This window comes from Loxodonta africana, chromosome 1 (assembly GCF_030014295.1).
Source record: "Loxodonta africana isolate mLoxAfr1 chromosome 1, mLoxAfr1.hap2, whole genome shotgun sequence".
NCBI lineage: Eukaryota > Metazoa > Chordata > Mammalia > Proboscidea > Elephantidae > Loxodonta > Loxodonta africana.
Genome location: NC_087342.1, coordinates 195,731,912 through 195,751,913, shown reverse-complemented (window position 1 = coordinate 195,751,913; position 20,002 = coordinate 195,731,912). Strand labels below are relative to the sequence as shown.

At 36.4% G+C, this 20,002-nt stretch overlaps 1 protein-coding gene across 1 annotated transcript in view; it reads right to left on the bottom strand.

Annotated features, from left to right (window-relative positions):
• LAMA2 (laminin subunit alpha 2) overlaps positions 1-20,002 on the bottom strand; it is a 559,790-nt gene that overhangs the window by 423,309 nt on the left and 116,479 nt on the right. Inside the window, exon 5 of the mRNA XM_064294826.1 lies at positions 4,182-4,361. Within this exon, the coding sequence (XP_064150896.1) occupies positions 4,182-4,361 (180 nt within the window). The remainder of the gene's footprint in view (positions 1-4,181; positions 4,362-20,002) is intronic.

Below are 20,002 nucleotides of genomic sequence, written 5' to 3'. Positions count from 1 at the left end.
CAGCAGTTAAGGAATCAAAGACATATAGCTTTGGGAAAATCTGCTTCAAAAGACCTCTTTAAATTGTTTGAAGTCAAAGTTGTCACTTTGAGGACTAAGGTACGTCTGACTCAAGCCATGGTGTTTTCAACTGCCTCATGTGCATGTGAAAGCTGGACAGTGAGTAAGGGAGACTGAAAATAATAGATGTATTTGGATTACAGTGTTGGTTAAGAATACTGAATATACCATGGACTGCCAGAAGAACAAACAAATCTGTCCTGGAAGAAGTACAGCCAGAATGCTTCTTAGAAGTAAGGATGGTGAGGCTTTATTTCACGTGCTTTTGACATGTTATCAGGAGGGATCATTCTCTGGAGAAGGACATTACGCTTGGCAAAGTCAGCAAAAAAGCAGAAGACCCTCAACAAGATGGATTGACACAGTAGCTGCAACGATGGGCTCAAGCATGACAATAATTGTGAGGATGGCACAGGACTGAGCAGTGTTTTGCTCTGCTGTACATAGGGTCGCTGTGAATTGGAACTGACTTGAAGGCACCTAGTAACATCAATATAAGCACCTCAATATTCCCAAATCACATGCAGACTGTTTTGCTTGATGAATTCAAAAAGAATCAACCAATTATTAAAAGCTGCTCATAACAATACATTCCTTAATCATATAAAAAGGAAACAAAAAGTAGCTGAAAGTTTGATTTAAAGTAATGTGAGGAATAAACAAGATGTTCAGTACACATGCTTTTTTTCTTCATTATTAGTTAAAATGTCTATGCAATTACCTTCCTGTCTGTAGTTAATGCAGTACTATGTTCCTAATTACTTTAATCTACCCAGCTATTTTTAATGATTATTTATAATTATAGAACCGTACTATTTTTTAAAATTCTAATTAATATGTGTATGAAATTTTATAATTGTTGGAGCAGCTCATATTTGCGTATGAATCCAAATAACTACCTTCGTGGTAGATAGCTCTATTATTCCACTTTACACAAATGAAAATCACTGATTTAGCAAGGTTAAGTAGGTTCAAACATCTGAGTTTCCTGACTACAAATTCCCTTTTTCCTTTCCCTCTCTCCCTTTATTTTTACTTTTTTTGTTGTTTAGATACAGTGCCCTTTAAAACCTGTTTTTTTCTTACATTATCTTATTTGCTATACCTTGAACTAGTAGAACTAGCTAGAAGGTTTAGGTAATGTAAAAATCTGCTTTTAACTTCATCAGTTAATAATATAAATACATATACAGTGAGTTGTTCAGAAAGCTGATACAGTAGTTTTTGTAGATGCTTTTAAAATTGGGAAATCCATTTTGTATATGAATTGTATAATGCTTCACTTTTGGATCATGAAGATATGTATTTAAATTTACACGGACTATTTAGTGAACTTAAGTACTTTCAAAAATACGTTTATATGTTGAATTCTATTGCACTGTCTTATAGGCTCATGTACATGCAGTCATAAATAACAGATGTACACCCCAGCCCCCACTTCTGTCTTCTGTAAAAGATGAAAAAAGGAATAGTATTTATTGCCATTGATTTTTTTTTTCCTCTGATATACTGTCAGGAAAAATTAAATTTCACTTCAATATTATTTAGCCTTCCACAGTATATTTTTAAAGTCATGCCAAAATTAGAATTAAAAGTGATTTTTTTTAAACAAGCAAAGAATCTAAAGCATTGCTATAAAATAATGATTACTTCTGCATGAGACTATCTACAATATGCTGAAATATAATACAGGGTAAGATTGTTTCAAGATCAGAAAATCCATGGCATTAAAACATCTGGCATATGTTCCATGGGGATAACTAAAATTTGTATTTTGTGATAATGAAGAGGTTAGTTGTGGGAGAGTTAAATAATGAGGAGAGAAAACATGCAAGCGGTATTCAGAAACCTTGAGAAGGGCTGCCCTTCAATATTTAGCTTACTAGTTCAGCAATTTGGCATTTGGTGGCAGTGGTCTGGTCTGAACTTAGTAGGATCACTCTATAACTAAGTGCTTTGACACACAATCTTAGTTTCTCCCTACAATCCTCTTTCCCAAGTACACTTTTCACTATCCGGTAGATATTGTGTTGGCATGGATTTGCTTTATGGCTTTATGACCCAACTGAATCTCTTGGTAATTTCTTGGTGTGTAGTAGTATATGTGGAAGGTGATGTGAGCCAGTGAATACGGTGGTGGGGAGTAAGGCTGTTGTTTTTAGCTGTTGTTGAATTGTCTCCTGACTCATGACCATGAAGGAAACAGAACTATCACTCATAGGAACCTGGGCTGATCATCTACATCATACTCCCACAAATTTCATGTCACTACTGAAAGCAGAGAATACCAGAAAGATGTTTCCCTGTGTTTTATTAACTATGCAATCACCTTAGACTGTGTGGATCATAACAATTTATGGATAACATTGCAAAGAATGGGAATTCCAGAACATTTAATTGTGTTCCCGTGCAACCTGTACATAGACAAACAGGCAGTTGTTGGAATAGAACAAGGGGATATTGAGTGGTTTAAATTTAGGAAAGCTGTGCGTCAGGGTTGTATCCTTTCACCATACTTATTCAGTCTGTGTGCTGAGCAAATAATCTGAGAAACTGGACTATATAAAGAAGAATGTGGCATGAGGATTGGAGGAAGACTCATTAACAACCTGCGATATGCAGATGACACAACCTTGCTTGCTGAAAGCAAAGAGGACTTGAAGCACTTAGTAATGAAGATCAACTGGACCAATAAGCAACATCATGATAAACAGAGAAAAGATTGAAGTTGTCAAGGATTTCATGTTACTTGGATCCACAATCAATGCTCATGGAAGCAGCAGTCAGGAAATCAAACTATGTACCGTATTGGACAAATCTGCTACAAAAGACCTCTTCAAAGTGCTAAAAAGCAAAGATGTCACTTTGAGGAGTAAGGTGTACCTGATCCAAGCCATGTATTTCAATGACCTCATATGTATGCAAAAGCTGAACAATGAATAAGAAAGACTGAAGAAGAATTGATGCTTTTGAATTTTGGTGTTGGCAAAGAATATTGAATATACCTTGGACTGCCAGAAAAATAAAGAAGTCTGTCTTGGAAGAAATACAGCCAGAGTGCTCCCTGGAAGAAAATTTGTTTCTTGCTAGTTTCTTTGGACATGTTATCAAGAGGAACCATCCCTGGAGAAGGACATCATGCTTTGTAAAGTAGAGCGTCAGTGAAAAAGAGGAAGACCCTCAACAAGATGGATTGACACAGTGGCTGCAACAACAGGCTCAAACATAGCAACAATTGTGAGGATGGCACAGGATTGGGCACTGTTTCATTCTGTTGTACAGTGGCTCACTATGAATTGGAACCAACTCAATGGCACCTAACAACAAAAACAACTGGAAAATAGAGCTTAGGTTAGCTACTTCCTCATTTCAAAGATATACTGAAAATAAGCTTAAACCTTTTTTTCTTCTGATAATCTATTTGTAATGGAAAATACAACAGTATATAGAATCAGTTTCCCCCTAGAACAGCTCTATTTCAAACTATGGGTTGTAACTCATTAATGGGGCATAAAACCAAAATGGTCCACAGACGGACAGCACCAACATCTTTTGGGAATTGCAGAAGTGCAGGATCCCTGCCCTGCCCTACACCTGCTGAATCAGGGTATGTATTTCCACAAGATCACCAGCTGATCGCACGTATCTTAAAATTTAAGACATCTCTCTTTATGTTTCTCTCTCTCTCTCTGTGTATGTGTGCACATGCGTATGCAGTGGGCTAAGATATAACATGTATTTTTGTGTAGGTTATGGCCAAAAATGTTTCAAGCTCCCGCACTTCAGTAGTAACTCCTCGAAGTCACTTGTATGGTAGTAGTGATCACCTCAAGCACCAGAAACTATCTAATTTCATTCTCAAAAATAAAATTATTATACCTCATTGTTACAAGGAAGAAATTGAAATTTAAAAATGTTAAAAACTTTGACAACTGTTACATACCTAATTAGTGGCGGAGCTTAGGTCTGAACCAAGGTCTAATTTTAAAGTCTTTGACAATACGTACTTCCACAGATCGCTTACAGAAATCTTCTTTTTAAATTCTTTTACCCTTTAACCAACAGTGAAAATGATGGGTGTAATTTCACTCACAAGTGCCAAAGTGATTATCATAACTTACTCTTCTTGTGACAATGGGGTCAATTTCTCTTGGGTCTTTGTGGGCAAACATCATCAAATCAGCATTCAAGGTGCGGACCCTCTGAAATCTCAGGCGAATATAGCGAGCTGAGGTAAATTCCAGCAGTTCAGGAGAAGGGTCATCAGCACTTGGTCTTCCATTGATCAAAGAGATGTGAATCTAAATAATGTGAAAAACAATTTAACAATTAAATTAACCAAAATTAAATAAATGAGTGTTTTTAATTTGATTTTTTTCCTTGGAGAAAAAAAAAAGGTAAGCTTCCCTTTTTCCAATTAGTTAGGCAGATACAGGCTCATGTTTACTGGCTGGAATGCAATGAAATAATTGAGGCATTTTATGGACGTCTGATACTTGTCTTTGCAATTCAACTGTTTACATCTTAGGTATTGTCTATATACTATAACTACCCATATTCCTCTGCTCCAAGGTACTTTTATCAATTTCACCTTCCTAGGATTTCCGATCACTCTTTTTTTGAAAATAATTGTGCCCTAAATATTTAAGAATCTGATATATAGCTAATGGGAAACCACAAAATTTGGTTTTAAAAAATGTTACAAAATTATAGACAAAATCAGAAACCCATCAAGAACTTAAAAAGATTTTCAACTTGAAAGCATTTAATTATATAGCCTTAAAATATAAAGATAAAAAATTGGTAGCATTACAAGGAAAACTAGACAAATCTACAATCATAGATTTTTCAATAGGCTTTTTAAAAATAATTGATAGATCAAGACAATAAAAATTTACCAAGGGTATAAGCCACTCTGAAAAACACCCTCTGTAAAAATACATTAAAACATGGATGAGATGGCTAATTCTATAGGAAAATAATTTAACACAATTGATACCAGATGATAAAATGTAATCATACCATTTTCCATGTAAACAGGATATCAAATACCAAGGAACTACCCCTGGAGAGTAGTACCAGGCCCACATGCTCTCACAGGGATTTCACAAGAACAGAATATTCTAATGAGGTATAAAGTGTTTGATAAAATAACAAACAATAAAAAAAATCTCCTGTCACAAGTAAAAGAGTCTTCTCTAATACTTAAAGAACTCCTATAAATCAGTAAGAAAAAAGACCAGCAAAATAACACCAAAATGGACAAAAGATACGAAGACAGTTCAAAAAAAAGGTAATATAGTTGTTAAAAAATTGATACTAAACTTCATTCATAATCAGAGAAGTGTTCTCTAAAACAACATTGATGTCCTTTTTTCCATTTTTTCAAGTTCTCAAATATTGGTAATACTCTCTGACGGCAAGACTGAGGGGGAAAAGACATTCTCACACACTTAGAGGTGGGAGTGTCAAATGGCACAAACCCCTATGGAAGTCAATTTAGCAATAACTATCAAAATTACAAACAAGTGGAATTTTTAACCCAACAAAAGTACTTCTGGGAACTTATTCTACAGACATATTCAATTTATGTAAATATACAAATGTATAAGTTATTCTTACAGGATTTTTCTTCTAATAACAAGAGACTAGAAACAACCTTCATATTCATCAACATAAAAAAAAAAAACTGGCTAAATAAATTATATGACTAGATAGTGGCTCATGTGCAGCCATTAAAAAAAAAAAAGAAGAGGTAAATATACATTTACAGAAAATAGTACACACTTTTTTGTAACTTGTAAATAGATTATTATGCAACACATTAAATAAAATCAAAATTGTTAAAGAAATAGGAATTGAATAGTAGATTTTGAACTGAAAACACACACACACACGCGACATTAGCGTGTGTGTGCAAGAAGTGAGAAGTCCTGTGCTGGGGAGGGAGACACACGGGCAGCCACTGGTGTGCCTGGGGAGCCTGAGGTTTGAAGAGACTCACTGGAAAGTTTTACCCACTTTCGCAAGAGGATATATCATGTGTGTTAATTACATTTTTTGACAGGAGAAGCCACAGTACATATTTCCATTCCTAAAATCCTGCACTTAGATAACCCCAGAGAGCATTTTACAAACTGAGTGCCAATAAACTATTTAAGTCAGTAGAGAAATATGGCCAACTTTGAAACGAGAAGCTGATTCTGGCATCACAAAGAATAGACTTAAAATGCCTCATTATAAAAATACGAAATTTCCCAGCTAATTAAATCTATCTTGGATACTTAGTAAAGAATAAACTCATTTAATTAACACATTTTGGGATGATAGAATGCAGTCTCCTAAAATATGGAATCTCCAAATACTGTATACTCTTTAATAAAGGAAATTCTAAAAGAGCAAAGCAGATCTTATATAATCCGTAGTCTGGCATCTAGCATGTGAGATAGAAATATGTTTAAAATTAAACTGTCTCTTTTGCTTAAGGAGGTATCAATTAAATGTTAAAAAAATGAATAAATAAATGCATGAACCAATTAAATTGTTTCCCTTAGAGATTAATTTTGAATCCATGCTTAAATTTCTGTCTTATCAGGTTCTCCTTTGACAGGCCCAACAAAATACTATTTGAAAGAGAGTAGGAAATCTTTACATGTCTAGGATTAAAGTTTCTGAATTATTAAGGCTTATTGGGTATTCATGCCATGGTGAACCACACTTGTGCTATGTACGGAATCAGTAAGTTCTCCATTTAAACAAGTAAAAAAACAGGTAGGAACTTTAAAAAATGGTGCACATGTTCTCATTTAGGTTAATAAACTATAAGCTGGTTATATAAAGGGTTCAGAAAAAGAACACTGCTCTTCACAGCTTTGGTATTTTCATCAAGCTACTCTGCCAACAGATCTTTCGAGTATAGTTAGTCCCAAGCTGTTTCTGTGATATAAAACCAGCCAGCTGTTTGGCCATGTTGTATGCAGCTTCCTTCCATCTTTTTTTTTTTTCCACTCTCCTTCAAAATAAATCATAACATTGGATAGAATATTTCCACTGGCACAATGCTGTTTAATTCCAAGTCCACTGGATAGTTAGCATACTTCCTGATTTCCTATGGGGTGACAACTGGGGGGTGTCTATCTTCAAGGAAGATGAAAAGTGTCAGCCCCCAAGCCCACCACTGGCTTGCTGTGAGGCCCTGGGAAAACTGTGGCAGTCTATTGTCTTCTGACATGTTTTCATTATACACATGTTGGTGGGTGTTGGCTCATGCTGTCACAGGAAATCATTCCAACTGAAGATATCAGCCTATGCTTACTGATCTGTTGTTTTTTTTTTTTTTTTAGATTTTCAAAAATACCCCCTTTTCTGAAACGAGCTTTCACAACAGATAAAGTGGGGGGGGGGAGGGGAACCCTCATGAGATTCCTTTCTGTGACCAAATATGTAAATCAATATAACACTCTACTCACCCAAATAACTTGTTTTGTGTAAGCATACTGTGCAAATCGTATTTCCCTTGTACATAAAGAAGACTTCTGCAATGTCATGGTATTTTTTTGTTATTAGAATGCAGTTAAAAAATAGTTTGTGCAGCAAATAATATTTCTAGTGTGGACAATTGCATCTTATTATTATGCTTTTATATTTATATAACTACAACTGCTTTAGATTCCTGAGCTACAGTCCTAATACCTACCCCAGTGATAGAAGTTCATTGAGTGAATGGATCTATGGAAGAATGACGGCTGCTTAACGAGTGTTAACAGTACCAGAAACTTTGAAATGAATAGTAGAAGTGGGTGGAGTTGACAAGTTGCTGTTCTTTTAAAACGTTTAAAAAATCTCACTTGAATTATCAGTCTTTGAGAGCCTACCTATGAAAAAAATGAGATAGGTCTAATACCTTGAAAGTACGTTGACCCCAGGAGACGGAACAATAAAATCCATACATGTAGGAGGAGATTAATTACCTCTATGTGTGGCCAAAGAACTTCTATACACATGAGTGGCTGAGATATCTGGGGCTCTCTTAAATCCAATCATGCTTAATATATTATTTCAAAGAAAAAAAAAAAGAGAGAAAGTTAAATTTTGATGATAGCTTTGAAAGCTGAACCTAATCACTTTAATTTTAATCTGTGGAAAAACTGTATATTAGGAATAGAGGGATGGGCTGTATGAAAAAGTGTATACCAGAAATAGCGAGGACAAGGGACAACGTAAAAATTTATCATTGTCTTTCTATCAAAGGACAAAGGTTTTGGCTTTGCCTCTGGCTAGCCTTTAGGAATCTTTTGGTCTACTCCACTAGGCTCTTATTCTGCTGAGCTCTCTCCAATCTACTGAAACTGCTCTTGGGAAGGTCACCAAGGTCCATCCCATAAGTAACTATATGACCAATTCTCAGTCTTCACCTTACTTGATTTATATGCAACATCTGAAACAGTTGATAACTTCATTGGCTTCCAGGGTACCACACTGTCTGTTTTCCTCCTATCTTATTGGCTACCTCTTCATGATCACCTTTGCTACAACTTCGCTCCTTCCTAACTTTCTAATATTGTAGTCCACCGCTGCTCAGCCCTTGGCCTCCTTTTCTTCTCTATCTACACTTATCTCTTAGTGATACCATCAAAGCTCATGGCTTTAAATGCCATCTATACTGATGTTTTCTACACTTAAATCCCTAGGCCTGTTATCTCCCCTCAAGATCAGAATGTAAAACTGCCTACTTGATAAATTTACTTGACTAGGTTGTCATAGGGGTCAGTCCCTGGAGAGGGACATCATGCTTGGTAAAGTACAGGGTGAACAGAAAAGAGAAAGACCCTCAACAAGATGGATTGACACAGTGGCTGCAACAATGGGCTCAAGCATAACAATGATTGTGAGGATGGCGCAGAACTGGACAGTGTTCTGTTCTCTGGTACATAGGGGTCAACTTGACGGCACCTAACAACAGCAACAACATCTAGTAGGCATCTAAAACATCTCAAACTAAGGTCCTGCTCTTCAGCCCCCCAGTGTTTCAATCTCACTAAATAGCAATTTCATCCTTCCAAATACTCAAGACCAACAATTTGGAGTCATGCTTGACTCCTCTGATTTTATTTCATTCTACATCCAATCTGTCTACAAATCCTCTTGACTCAACCTTCAAAAGTTACCCAGCATCCAACCACTTCTCACAACCTGCACTAAAACCATCTTGGCTCAAGCTTTCATCATAGTCCACCTGGGTCACTACAATAGCCTCCTAATGAGTCTTTCTGCTACCACCCTTACATCCCTAGGGTTTATTTTCAACACAACAGCTAAATACTTAAAATATTTAAATATTTCATGTCACCCTCTTCCTTAAAACCTTCCAGTGCTGTTCTATCCCACTCCTGATAAAACCCAAAATCTTTACAATGAACTATGAAAACCTAAATCATCTGTAACCTCTACCACCAGTGCCATAAGAACAATTACTTTTCAGGTTCTTTTCCTAATCTCACCGTCATTTACACTGCTCCAGCCAGGCAGCCATCTTAGTTAGAACATGCAGACAGGCTTTTACGTCAGGGTTTTTGACTTGGGGTTTCACTGACTGAAATGTTTTCCTCCCAGATATCACATGCTCACTTCCTCATCTCCTTCAAGCCTTGCTTAGATGATGGCTTTTCAGCGAGTTCTTTCATGACTATCTATTCATAGTATAAATGCTACCCTGGCACTCATTTCCTGTTAACTGCTTCATTTTTCTCTGTAGTTGATGTTATACTTGCCTTACAACATATAACTAATATGACTTAACTTATTTACCTTTTTTATTGTTTCTCTCTACCGACTGGAACATAAGCCCCAAGACTTCAGGAATTTTTATCTGTTTTGTTCACTGATAAAATTCCCAGCAACAGGACAGTGTCTGGTAAAAATTAAGTGAAATATTTAATGAATTCAAATAGCCTTCTATCTAAAAAGAATTTCACAGAATAATTGACAAGATTTTTTCTGTTAGCCTATAAGTAAATTTTTGAGTGTGCTAGTTTCAAAAAATGAAATTAAATTTAGTAATCATTCATATCATCTTCCACCCAAGCTTTCTGAGTGAAGATGATTTAGTGAATATTAGGAAATTACCAGCTTTGATCCATGATTTCCTTATATTCAATCCTACTATGTTTGTTAATATTCGTTAAATGTTAATTAACTTTATTTTCTATTATATCAATTTCATTTTGACAGATAATTTTCAGCTGAGGAGAATTACATAAGAAATGGAGGCATAAGTGGGCCTTATCCACTGGTTAGTTCCTTCTTTGGTCATATCATCTCCTAACTATCATTGCCCAACCCATAAATTTGATATACCATTATTTACAAAAGAATCAATGAAAAAACAATAAAATATATTAGAATTATAGAGTACACTACTTTAACCCTATGGGCATTCAACAACTATCAACAAGGCTAATTAAAGGTTATAGGGTACCTGATTTCTAGAAAAAAAGTTTTTACTAAGTGTATTACTATCTTTATTTTGATTACTATCTTTAGGGATTGCCACTAATTTTATTAAAAAAAAAAAAAATTTATTATAGGTAACTAAATAGTAATTAAAATATAACTTCACATTTTCAGAAAGGTTTTACTGCACTTTTAAAAGCCTTTAAATCAATGCAATACTAAGATTTTTTAAATGTTATAAAAATGTGAAAATACATAAATATATGGGACAATAAATGCATGAGTAGTAAAATTATATTGGGTAAACAATGAAAGTTGCATAATATGTCATTTATAATATGTGTTATGGATTGAATTGTGTCCCCCCCAAAAAAGGTATATCAACTTGGCTAGCCCATGATTTCCAGTATTGTGTGGTTGTCCACCATTTTGTCATCTGTTATGATTTTCTGATGTGTTGTAAATCCTATCTATATGATGTTAATGAGCTGGGATTAGTGGCAGTTATGTTAATGAGGCAGGACTCAATCTATAAGACTAGGTCATGTTTTAAGCCAATCTCTTTTGAGATATAAAAGAGAGAAGTGAGCAGAGAGACATGGGGACCTCATACCACCAAGAAACAAGAGCCAGGAGAATAGTGCGCCCTTTGGACCTGGGGTCCCTGTGCTGAGAAGCTCCTTGACTGGGGAAGATTGATGACAAGGACCTTCCGTCACAGCCGATGTAGACAAAAAGGCTTCTTCTGAAGGTGGCACCCTGAATTCAGACTTCTGCCTCCTAGACTGTGAGAGAATAAATTTCTCTCTGTTAAAGCCATTCACTTGTGGTATTTCTGTTATAGCAGCACTAGATGACCAAGATATTATGAGACAATAAAAAATTTAATATTTAAACATTTAGGATGAGAGATTTATCTATCTTTTAAGATTCTTTACTGCCTTATTGACCAACTGGGAAATTAGGGAATCAATCTTTTCCAGTCCATCATTTCCAGTTAGATCAGGAACAGTTTACTTGAAGTTTCCATTTTCCTTTCCCTTCCATATTTTACCATTTTCTGTGACAACTATCATTTTTATGATTATTTTTATCAATCCAAAAACTGCATTTGCAATTCCTAAAAATTAGGTACTCTGATGACTTAAATAATACATTTATCTCTCAAGCTTTATCTCTGGTTCCCTTCTTCATGTTCCAGTATTTCTCATTCACTCATCAGCTGCTCATTCATTGAAAAATATTTATTGGATGTCTACAATTTTCCAGGTCACTGAATCATTTTCACTTTTCCTTTTGTCCATGGTCTGTCTCATCTCTGTGTCTCTTCATCAAGCACATTCTCTGTCTCCCCAGTGCTTCCCATTGCAGGGATATACTTTACACATCTTTCAGGTTTCAGCTGAGATGAAAATTCCTACCTTCCAGAAATACCTTCAGGCTATATCTAAGAGCTCATGCTATGATTTCTCCAAGTTCCCGTGTCTCTCCTCTATTACCATTGCCTGTTTATTTGCTTGTATTTGTTATTAGACTATAAATTCAATGAGGGTAGGAAAGTTGTCTCATCTACATATAGCCTCAGTACTTAACATGAGTAACACATGGTAGATTCCCAGTAACTAATTAATTAACTCATTCCTCAATAAAAGATTCATACTTTGCATATTCTGTAAAACCTTTAAAAGTGACTTTTTATTTTTTTTTTTTTGTATATATTTTAAGTGAAAACCCTGGTGACATAGTGGTTAAGTGCTATGGCTGCTAACCAAAAGGTCCGCAGTTTGAATCCACCAGACGCTCCTTGGAAACCCTATGGGGCAGTTCTACTCTGTCCTATAGGGTCAATATTTTGTCTATATTTTTAATTCCATGTATAGGAAGTACATCATGAATTTTAACATTTTTTTTCCATAATCAAATAAATCTCTCTATAGCTGCAAAGGTTTTAGTACTTGTAAAAGGACATTATATGGGTATCTCTGTAGCCTCAATATTTGGATAAGCAACTAAAAATTATTTAAAACACAAGCAGAGCCAATCTCAAGAGAAAAATAATGGGGTATACTTGTATAAAAGGATGCATCCCTTCAGGTGCCACAGTATTCCTACTAAACAGAACTAAAAAGACCTTATTTTTATGTAGAGCGCAATGCACTGTAATTAGTTTGGAACATCTTTAATAACTATCCAACTATTATCAGAAGTTTACCAGCCCAACTAAAGCAACTGCTGAAACATGGCTGACTGCTGAGTTGCTTGAAAAGTAATGCTTTAATACATAAAATGTCAAGGACTGTAGCATGTCCTTAATTTCCTTAACTAATCTACTCCAAGAATACGAGGAAATGTCAGCTTAATGAACTGTTTAGCAATATATGGCTCTATCAACAACAACTCTACCCCTCGGGTTTAGTCTTAACAGATCTTTCACTCTCCCAGAAGACAATATTTTTGCTTTTGACACCTACTTGGTTCCAATTGTTCCTGAAATTTAAATTGCTTTTCCCCTGTTCTTTAGAATCAAAATTCTTGCATTTGTCACACCTTGATGACAGCTTTGCCTTCCATAAGATATTTAAACAGATTCTTCATTGTCAAAGCAATAATGACTAATAAACTGCAGCATAATAAAAAAATCTGCTTTTCAAAGTGTATTTTTCATCCAAAGTCTGTAGTTTGTTTTTTTTTTTTAAATAACGTGCCTCAAAAGTTTCTATAACTTCTCTACTGGACAAAGTCTTAAATGGCTAGCATGCACGTAAATTCTAATTTAAGTAAATATAGATTTGTTTTCTCTTTGTCTTTTATTTTGCATCAGACTTAGTTGCACCATTTCTTTGTACCAACAGCAGGTTTCATGTGGCAGTGCTTTCTAACTCCTGTGGAACTACTTAACACATAGGAGGGCTAAGTTTTTTAGAACAGTCAGAAAATAGAAGCAAAGTCTCAGCTGCTTTAGGAGTTTCAATTTCCTCAAAGTCTCAAAATTGGTATGCTCCTTTTCAAAAAGCTTCTGGTGCTCTTGCCTCATACAACTCAAAACAATCCAGCAAAGCATTGATTTCTAAGCTCCTTGTTCAAGATGGGCTTAGGTTATTTTCATCTGAAACATGCCCAGATGGGTGATCAATAATCCAGCACAACTGAATGGAAGATCTGGTTATCATTCCCTTTGGTCATGATGAATAAAACCCTTATAGAATGACAACCAAGTGCTGGAAATTTTTAAAGAGAGAAAAACATTATTAAATGCAAAACTCAACCCTCACCCCATTTTTGTTCTGAAAGGAGCTTGACACACAAGAGCTCATTTTACCTACATTTTTAAATTTCTTCAAATAATAATAAACAATATGCCAAGTTGAAACTTTTTTTATCGTGTTTTTCTTTTTTTCCAGTTAAAGTATTTAATATCTACATTCTAAAGTATATAATATGATAAAGTATATAACACCTAGGTAAAAGAAGAATTGTCAAAACATGTTTTCTTAGTCTTTTGGGGTAACTTCTCATTGAAATTTTTATCAAATGCAGATGTCATTGCTAAACTTTCATGCCGTCATGGCATGCTAAGGGGTACAGCCATAATCTGAAATTCAGAACCAGGAAAGAATCTCACAGAAGCAGCTTCAGAGCATACCATGTGGGAAAATCACCAAAAGGAAAGTTCACTCACTCTCTTCAAACATTTGCATTGCTCCAAATTTTGTTTTTGGTGCGCTTCAACCAGAGACAGCCTAAGACAATAGAATTATTAGTCATCTATTCCAAGTCCATACTTATTTCAGAAAATCCTCTACGATACACAAGACCTTGCACATCAAAACAATGTCTGTTCTTATTGAAGACTTACTAGGTGCTAGACACGCTTACGGGCGAGCTGAACGTAATAACTCATATAGTATTAACTCATTTTAGTGCCTACAACAACGTCGTGAAGTAGGTGCTATATTTATTTCTGCTTTTCCAAGAGAAAATAGACGTTGAAATTTTAAGAAACATGGCTGAGTTCATATAGTTAGGATGTGTTTCAGTTTTAGACAGACTTTTTGGGCTGTTCTCATCTCATCACTACACTACCTCACAGAGCATTTGTTGAATAAATAATAGTGGTGTGCTAGGCACTATTTGAAGATTTCTAGTGACAGAAACTTTACCACGGTTCCTATTTCACGTACCCCTTCCTCCATTCCTTTCTCCTGACTTGCTTCCATTCTCACCCTGGCTATGGCTTACTCTGGTAATTTAACTCCGTTTCCTGTTTATTGTCCTGCTCTTGCTCCTCTGGAATTATCTTTAGTCTTTGACTTCCCTAGCTTTTGGATTTTCTTCATGAATTTGGGTCAGATTTATCCAAGCATTTCCATCCGTTCTAGACTTCCTAAGATAGACTGCTTACCATACTCCAAATCACAACTCAGGACTAATCACCAGATCAGAAGGGGTCTTGGTCTTCTGGGAAGGGGTAAGGTGTGAGAAAGATGAGAGCATTAAGGATCACTAAGCCAAGGGTTACTTCCAGACTTGATAATGCCTCCTGGCATGGATCTGTATTAGTAGACCCTCTTGGTGATCCTACATACTGATCAAAACCGCAACTAGAATATGTTTATGAATCAAGAGCTAAGCAATCAACTACACAGAAAAGAACCACCAGCCCTGAAGTCTTACTAAGAGTATAATACACAAAATTGGTTACAACAGTTTTAGTACTTAAGTATTTTAGTAAGTAAAATAATGGTGTGCAAAAAAAGAATTTGTAGTTTATGGTAAATTCTACTAAACAAAAAGTACTAAAACCCTCAAATTTTAGGGAGAAGGGGAAAATAATATGTTAATATCAAAAATATGTATAAGACTAACATGTCCTTCCCTAATGTGGAGAGCTGTTAGAAAAAGTCCTGAAGAGGAAAAAAAGCAATGGAGAGTACAATGACCTACATCGGTAGGACAGGACAATCAGTACACTTGAAAGACATATAATAACAGCACAAAGGAAAACTTAAGCAACATTTTCCTGTTTTGTTTTCAGTCCCCGTGTGGGAACACTTGTTTAGAATTAAAATAAAATCTTGGAGCAGGAGGTCTAAATACAGGGCCAGATTCTGTGTCATTCTATTGGAACAAAACCTAGATGTGTACTCATTAAAAAAAAAAAAAAAAAAAAAAAAAAAATCCATCTCTCATTCTTTGTCTCAAGGGAGCCTCAGAGAGAATTTCTTTCTTTCGGAGGGAGAGGTGGATTTTGCAAGTATCTAAATAAAAATCTGTGTAGATACCTTATTTTGAAGTTTTCCCATTTGCATAGAAGCATCACTTTAGTGTGGCTGTTGGAAATCCCAACTGATTTAGTGTTTGGAAAGGTTCAACCTCAAACCCTAAAATGTTAGAGAATTTTAATTATGGAGTCATAGTAATATTTAGAAAAAGGTTTGATAATAGACAAGAGCTCCCCAAGACTGAAAATGTCTCATAAACCAAAAAAACAAACCCATTGCTGTTGAGTCAATTCTGACTCATAGCAACCCTACAGGACAGAGTAGAACTGCCCCATAGGGTTTCCAAGGAGCACCTGGTTAGCGGGCATAGCTCTTAACCACCATGCCACCAGGATTTCCAAACATGTCTCATAGGCTAGCTATATTTCTAATATCCCTAACATTATATGTAGATTGACAAACTAGGGTCCCTAGGGTGACTGTCCATATAACCCCACCCTCTGACACTTGTCTACCAACTCCCTACTCTTGCCAACACAGGGACAGGCTCATTCTTTGAATATTCCCTTCATTTGTCACCTTTTGCTCATTTTTAATTTTTAGTGCCTCCTTCCATGTCTTTACTTCTTTTCCACACCCTCTTTTTTATTTTTTACTCTTGTCCTATGTCATTTCATTGCATCTTTATAGTAAAACTGTACTTCTACAGCTGATCTAATATCTGTGTACTGTAACTCCATGTCTCCTGGACTAGCTTTTGAAGAAGAAACTATAGGTCTCCTTGCTCCAGTCTTATGATTTTCCATTGTACGAGGAGTAAAAAAATACTTTTGAAAATGTTTGTGTTTTTTTTTTCCCCAAAATGAAATTTTATATTTGCACAACTAATGAGCTTTCATTTCAGTAAGTTTATAAATCTGGGTACCAGTGAGTGCATGTAATCCTGTAAATCTGTTCTTACATGTATGTGTCTCAGATTTTGGCTACACCTATGTAGCCAAATCTACACCTATGTAGATTTGGCTACACCTATGTAGTGCCTGGTGGTATAGTGGTTAAGTGCTACGGCTGCTAACCAAAAGGTTAGCGGTTCAAACCCACCAGGCACTCCTTGGAAACTCTATGGGGCAGTTCTACTCTGTCCTGTAAAAAGGGCCGCTGTAAGTCAGAATCAACTCGACAGCAGTGGGTTTGGTCTTTTCATTTTTTTTTTTTTTAATGTGCCCGGAGCTTTGTATAATTGTGTGTGTGAGTGTGCGTTTGTGTGTATATTCAGAATGTTTAAGAGCATACACTTTAGAGACAGGCTACTTGGGTTCAGAGTGGCTGTGCCATTTACTGCCTGTGTGACCTTGGACAATTTAATCATTCTGTGCCTCAGTATCCTCTGTAAAGGCAGATAATAATAATAATACTTTATAAAGCTACCTGATGGATTGTTGTTGTTGTTATTGTGTGACATCAAGTGTGAAATGATTAGAACAATGCCTACCACACAGAAAAAAACTATTGTTACTTGTTATTGTTATTCCTGAGCAAATAAGAAAAATTATACAATTGACTGTTACAGTAGTCACCTTTTACCAACCTGGACAGCCTCAGACAACACGAGCAGCAGTGACGAGTTCCCACCCATGATAGAGAGGTGATTCTGGAAATGTTAAAGAGGCTGAGCATCAAGGAGAGAAAGACAGAACAAGAGAGAGAGAGAGAGAGGGAGGACATGCTCCTGTGTTTGCTCCCTTATCCGGATTCAATTTCCCAACAGCATTTAAGAGAAAGTAGTATTAGAAGACTTCCTGGTCCAAACTCCCTCTAGATCTATGCTGGGGCTATTGTTCTGGGGATGGCCTATGTTCTTAACCACTGACACAACAACTTTAGGGGCTGAACTCAGAGTAGACAACCAAGTACTAGTACAACGGCTGCAGGAATAGGAGGTTATAGAGTTGTGACATCTGAGTAGTTGTTTTTGAGAAGAGAAAGAAAAAAAAAAATAAGAGTGAGAGTTGAGAAAGGGCCCTCATTAAATTCAAATTCATACTTCAAATATCGTTGGAGGCACTAGTTTTGCAGCTCATCACTATGATGTACACTAGATATTTCTCAAAAACATCAAGGCATTAAAATAGTGTTTCATTGAGGAGGTTTGGTGTTAATTTTACATGCTTATAGAAGCGGGTTTTCTGGAGTTTTTATAGAATAACAACAAATACGATATATGTCAAGAATATCCTAAGTTCAGATTCCCACCATTATCTTGTATAGGGTTGGATCATAATTATTTATTTACTAGGTTTGTAGGATGTTGGCTCTGGGTGCTTTCGACATCTGTACAGAACCAACAGATTTCTAGTCCTTTCAAAGAAACAGCATGCTCACAGGGACCTCTCCTCCCACACAAGCTAGGAGATGAAGTTTTCCGTAGATTTACTGAGTACACAGCGTTCTTGTTTCTTTACTGAATTCAGACTAATAACTGTCCACAGGAAGCTGCAGGAATGTGCCCTCAAAAAAGCTCAGATACATCTCGTGTCGTTGCTTAGCTGGTGGGGCTTGGGAATATGATGAAGCCAGGGCCTCGTCTTCTGCAGAAACCCATGTAGAATAGTTAATATTTAGGAACATTAAAACCTGAGAAAAATGAATAAACAACCGCTTAGAGGTCGTTGATTACTACTGTAAGTTATTAGTCTAAAGTGGACTTTGTTTCCTAACATATCTTTTCTCTTTCCTCTTGATAAACACAGCATGAATGGAAGGTAAAGGGAAGAAAATGTTTAATCAATCATCCAGGGGCCAGGGCCGAATTGCTTTCTGTTATACATTCACTGCCAAGTTCACAGAATCAGGTTTGTTTTCAGTTATTTGTAGTATGCTTTCCCAGAAGAATTTATAATAGACTGTTTAGACACTGTTCCCTTTTCTATTAATGACAAAACTACAACTGTTCCTCTTAGTAAAGAGAAAAGGAGTAAAATTAGGAAAATTGTTACAATGTTGCTGTTGGGCTTAAGATTTTTTGTTTGTTTTCATTCCAAACTGGCTCCGATAAGAAAGGGCAACAAAACTGTCTCATTTCTTTTTCTCACTAACAGTGCTTATTTCTAAAATAAGAAGGTAAGGTGAATCACTTCATTGAGATAGCTTGTAACAGCGAAATTTGTTGCCGTCGTCAAGTTGATGCCGACTCATACCAGCACCGTAGGACAGAGTAGAACGGCCCCAAAGAGTTTCCAAGGAGCAGCTGGTAGATTCGAACTACCGGCCTTTCGGTTAGCAGCCGTAGGTCTTAACCACTGTGCCACCAGGGCTCTTTATAACAATGACATCTATGAAAAATGAATATAAGCATATGTACAACTATCTAATGTTTTTGTAGTCCTAAAAACCGAGAACTTGGTTCCTTGAAAAAAGAGGTGTTAAGTCCTATAAGTATTCGCCTAGTCCCCGGGTAGCACAAACGGTTAAGTGCTCGACCACTTGCTGAAAGGCTGGCAGTTTGAACCCACCCAGAGGTGCCTTGGAAGACAGACCTAGCGATCTGCTTCCAAGAGGTCACAGCCTTGAAATCCTACAGAGCAGTTCTACTCTGCACACATGGGATCACCATGAGTCAGGACTGACTCGACAGCAACTAAGAGCAAAAACAACAGTGAATTTCACTGTCTGGAATGCGATGCTTCCAATATCTCCATTTCTAAAAATTACTTTTTCTCTTCCATCTCAGGCTTCCCTGTAGCCTCCCTCTAGGACTCCCGTGTCTCACCACTATTAGCACCACTACCATCTTCAATGTCTCTATCTGATGAGGTGCTAATACAGACACAGACCTCTTAATAGAAGATGTATTCCCATATTAGATGTCTAGGCATGGTAGGCTTTTGAGAAATAGAAGTGTGAATCTCTACAATCTTGTTTAGAGGCACCCCCAAAGGGCTCTATTACCTATGTGGAGATACGACAGACAGACTTCTCTTAACCAAATCATCTCATCCCATAGCACAGGGCCAGGGACCACAATAGCCACACTCCAAGCTTGGCCCACCTTTATATACAAGGAACTGAGTGTAACCCTAGAAAGCTGATTTGGAAAACCCTCAGGTGTATGACTGGCATTGGTATGAGTTGGGTTTTGTTATGGGTTCTTCTGAAAATCTGATCTAAATATTCAGTCCCTTCTTTGACTTCATTCCTGAAAACTTACTTTTTTTCTCTCTCTGTTTCTAACTCTTTCTCTGTCATAACTGAGCCCTTTCATTGGAATA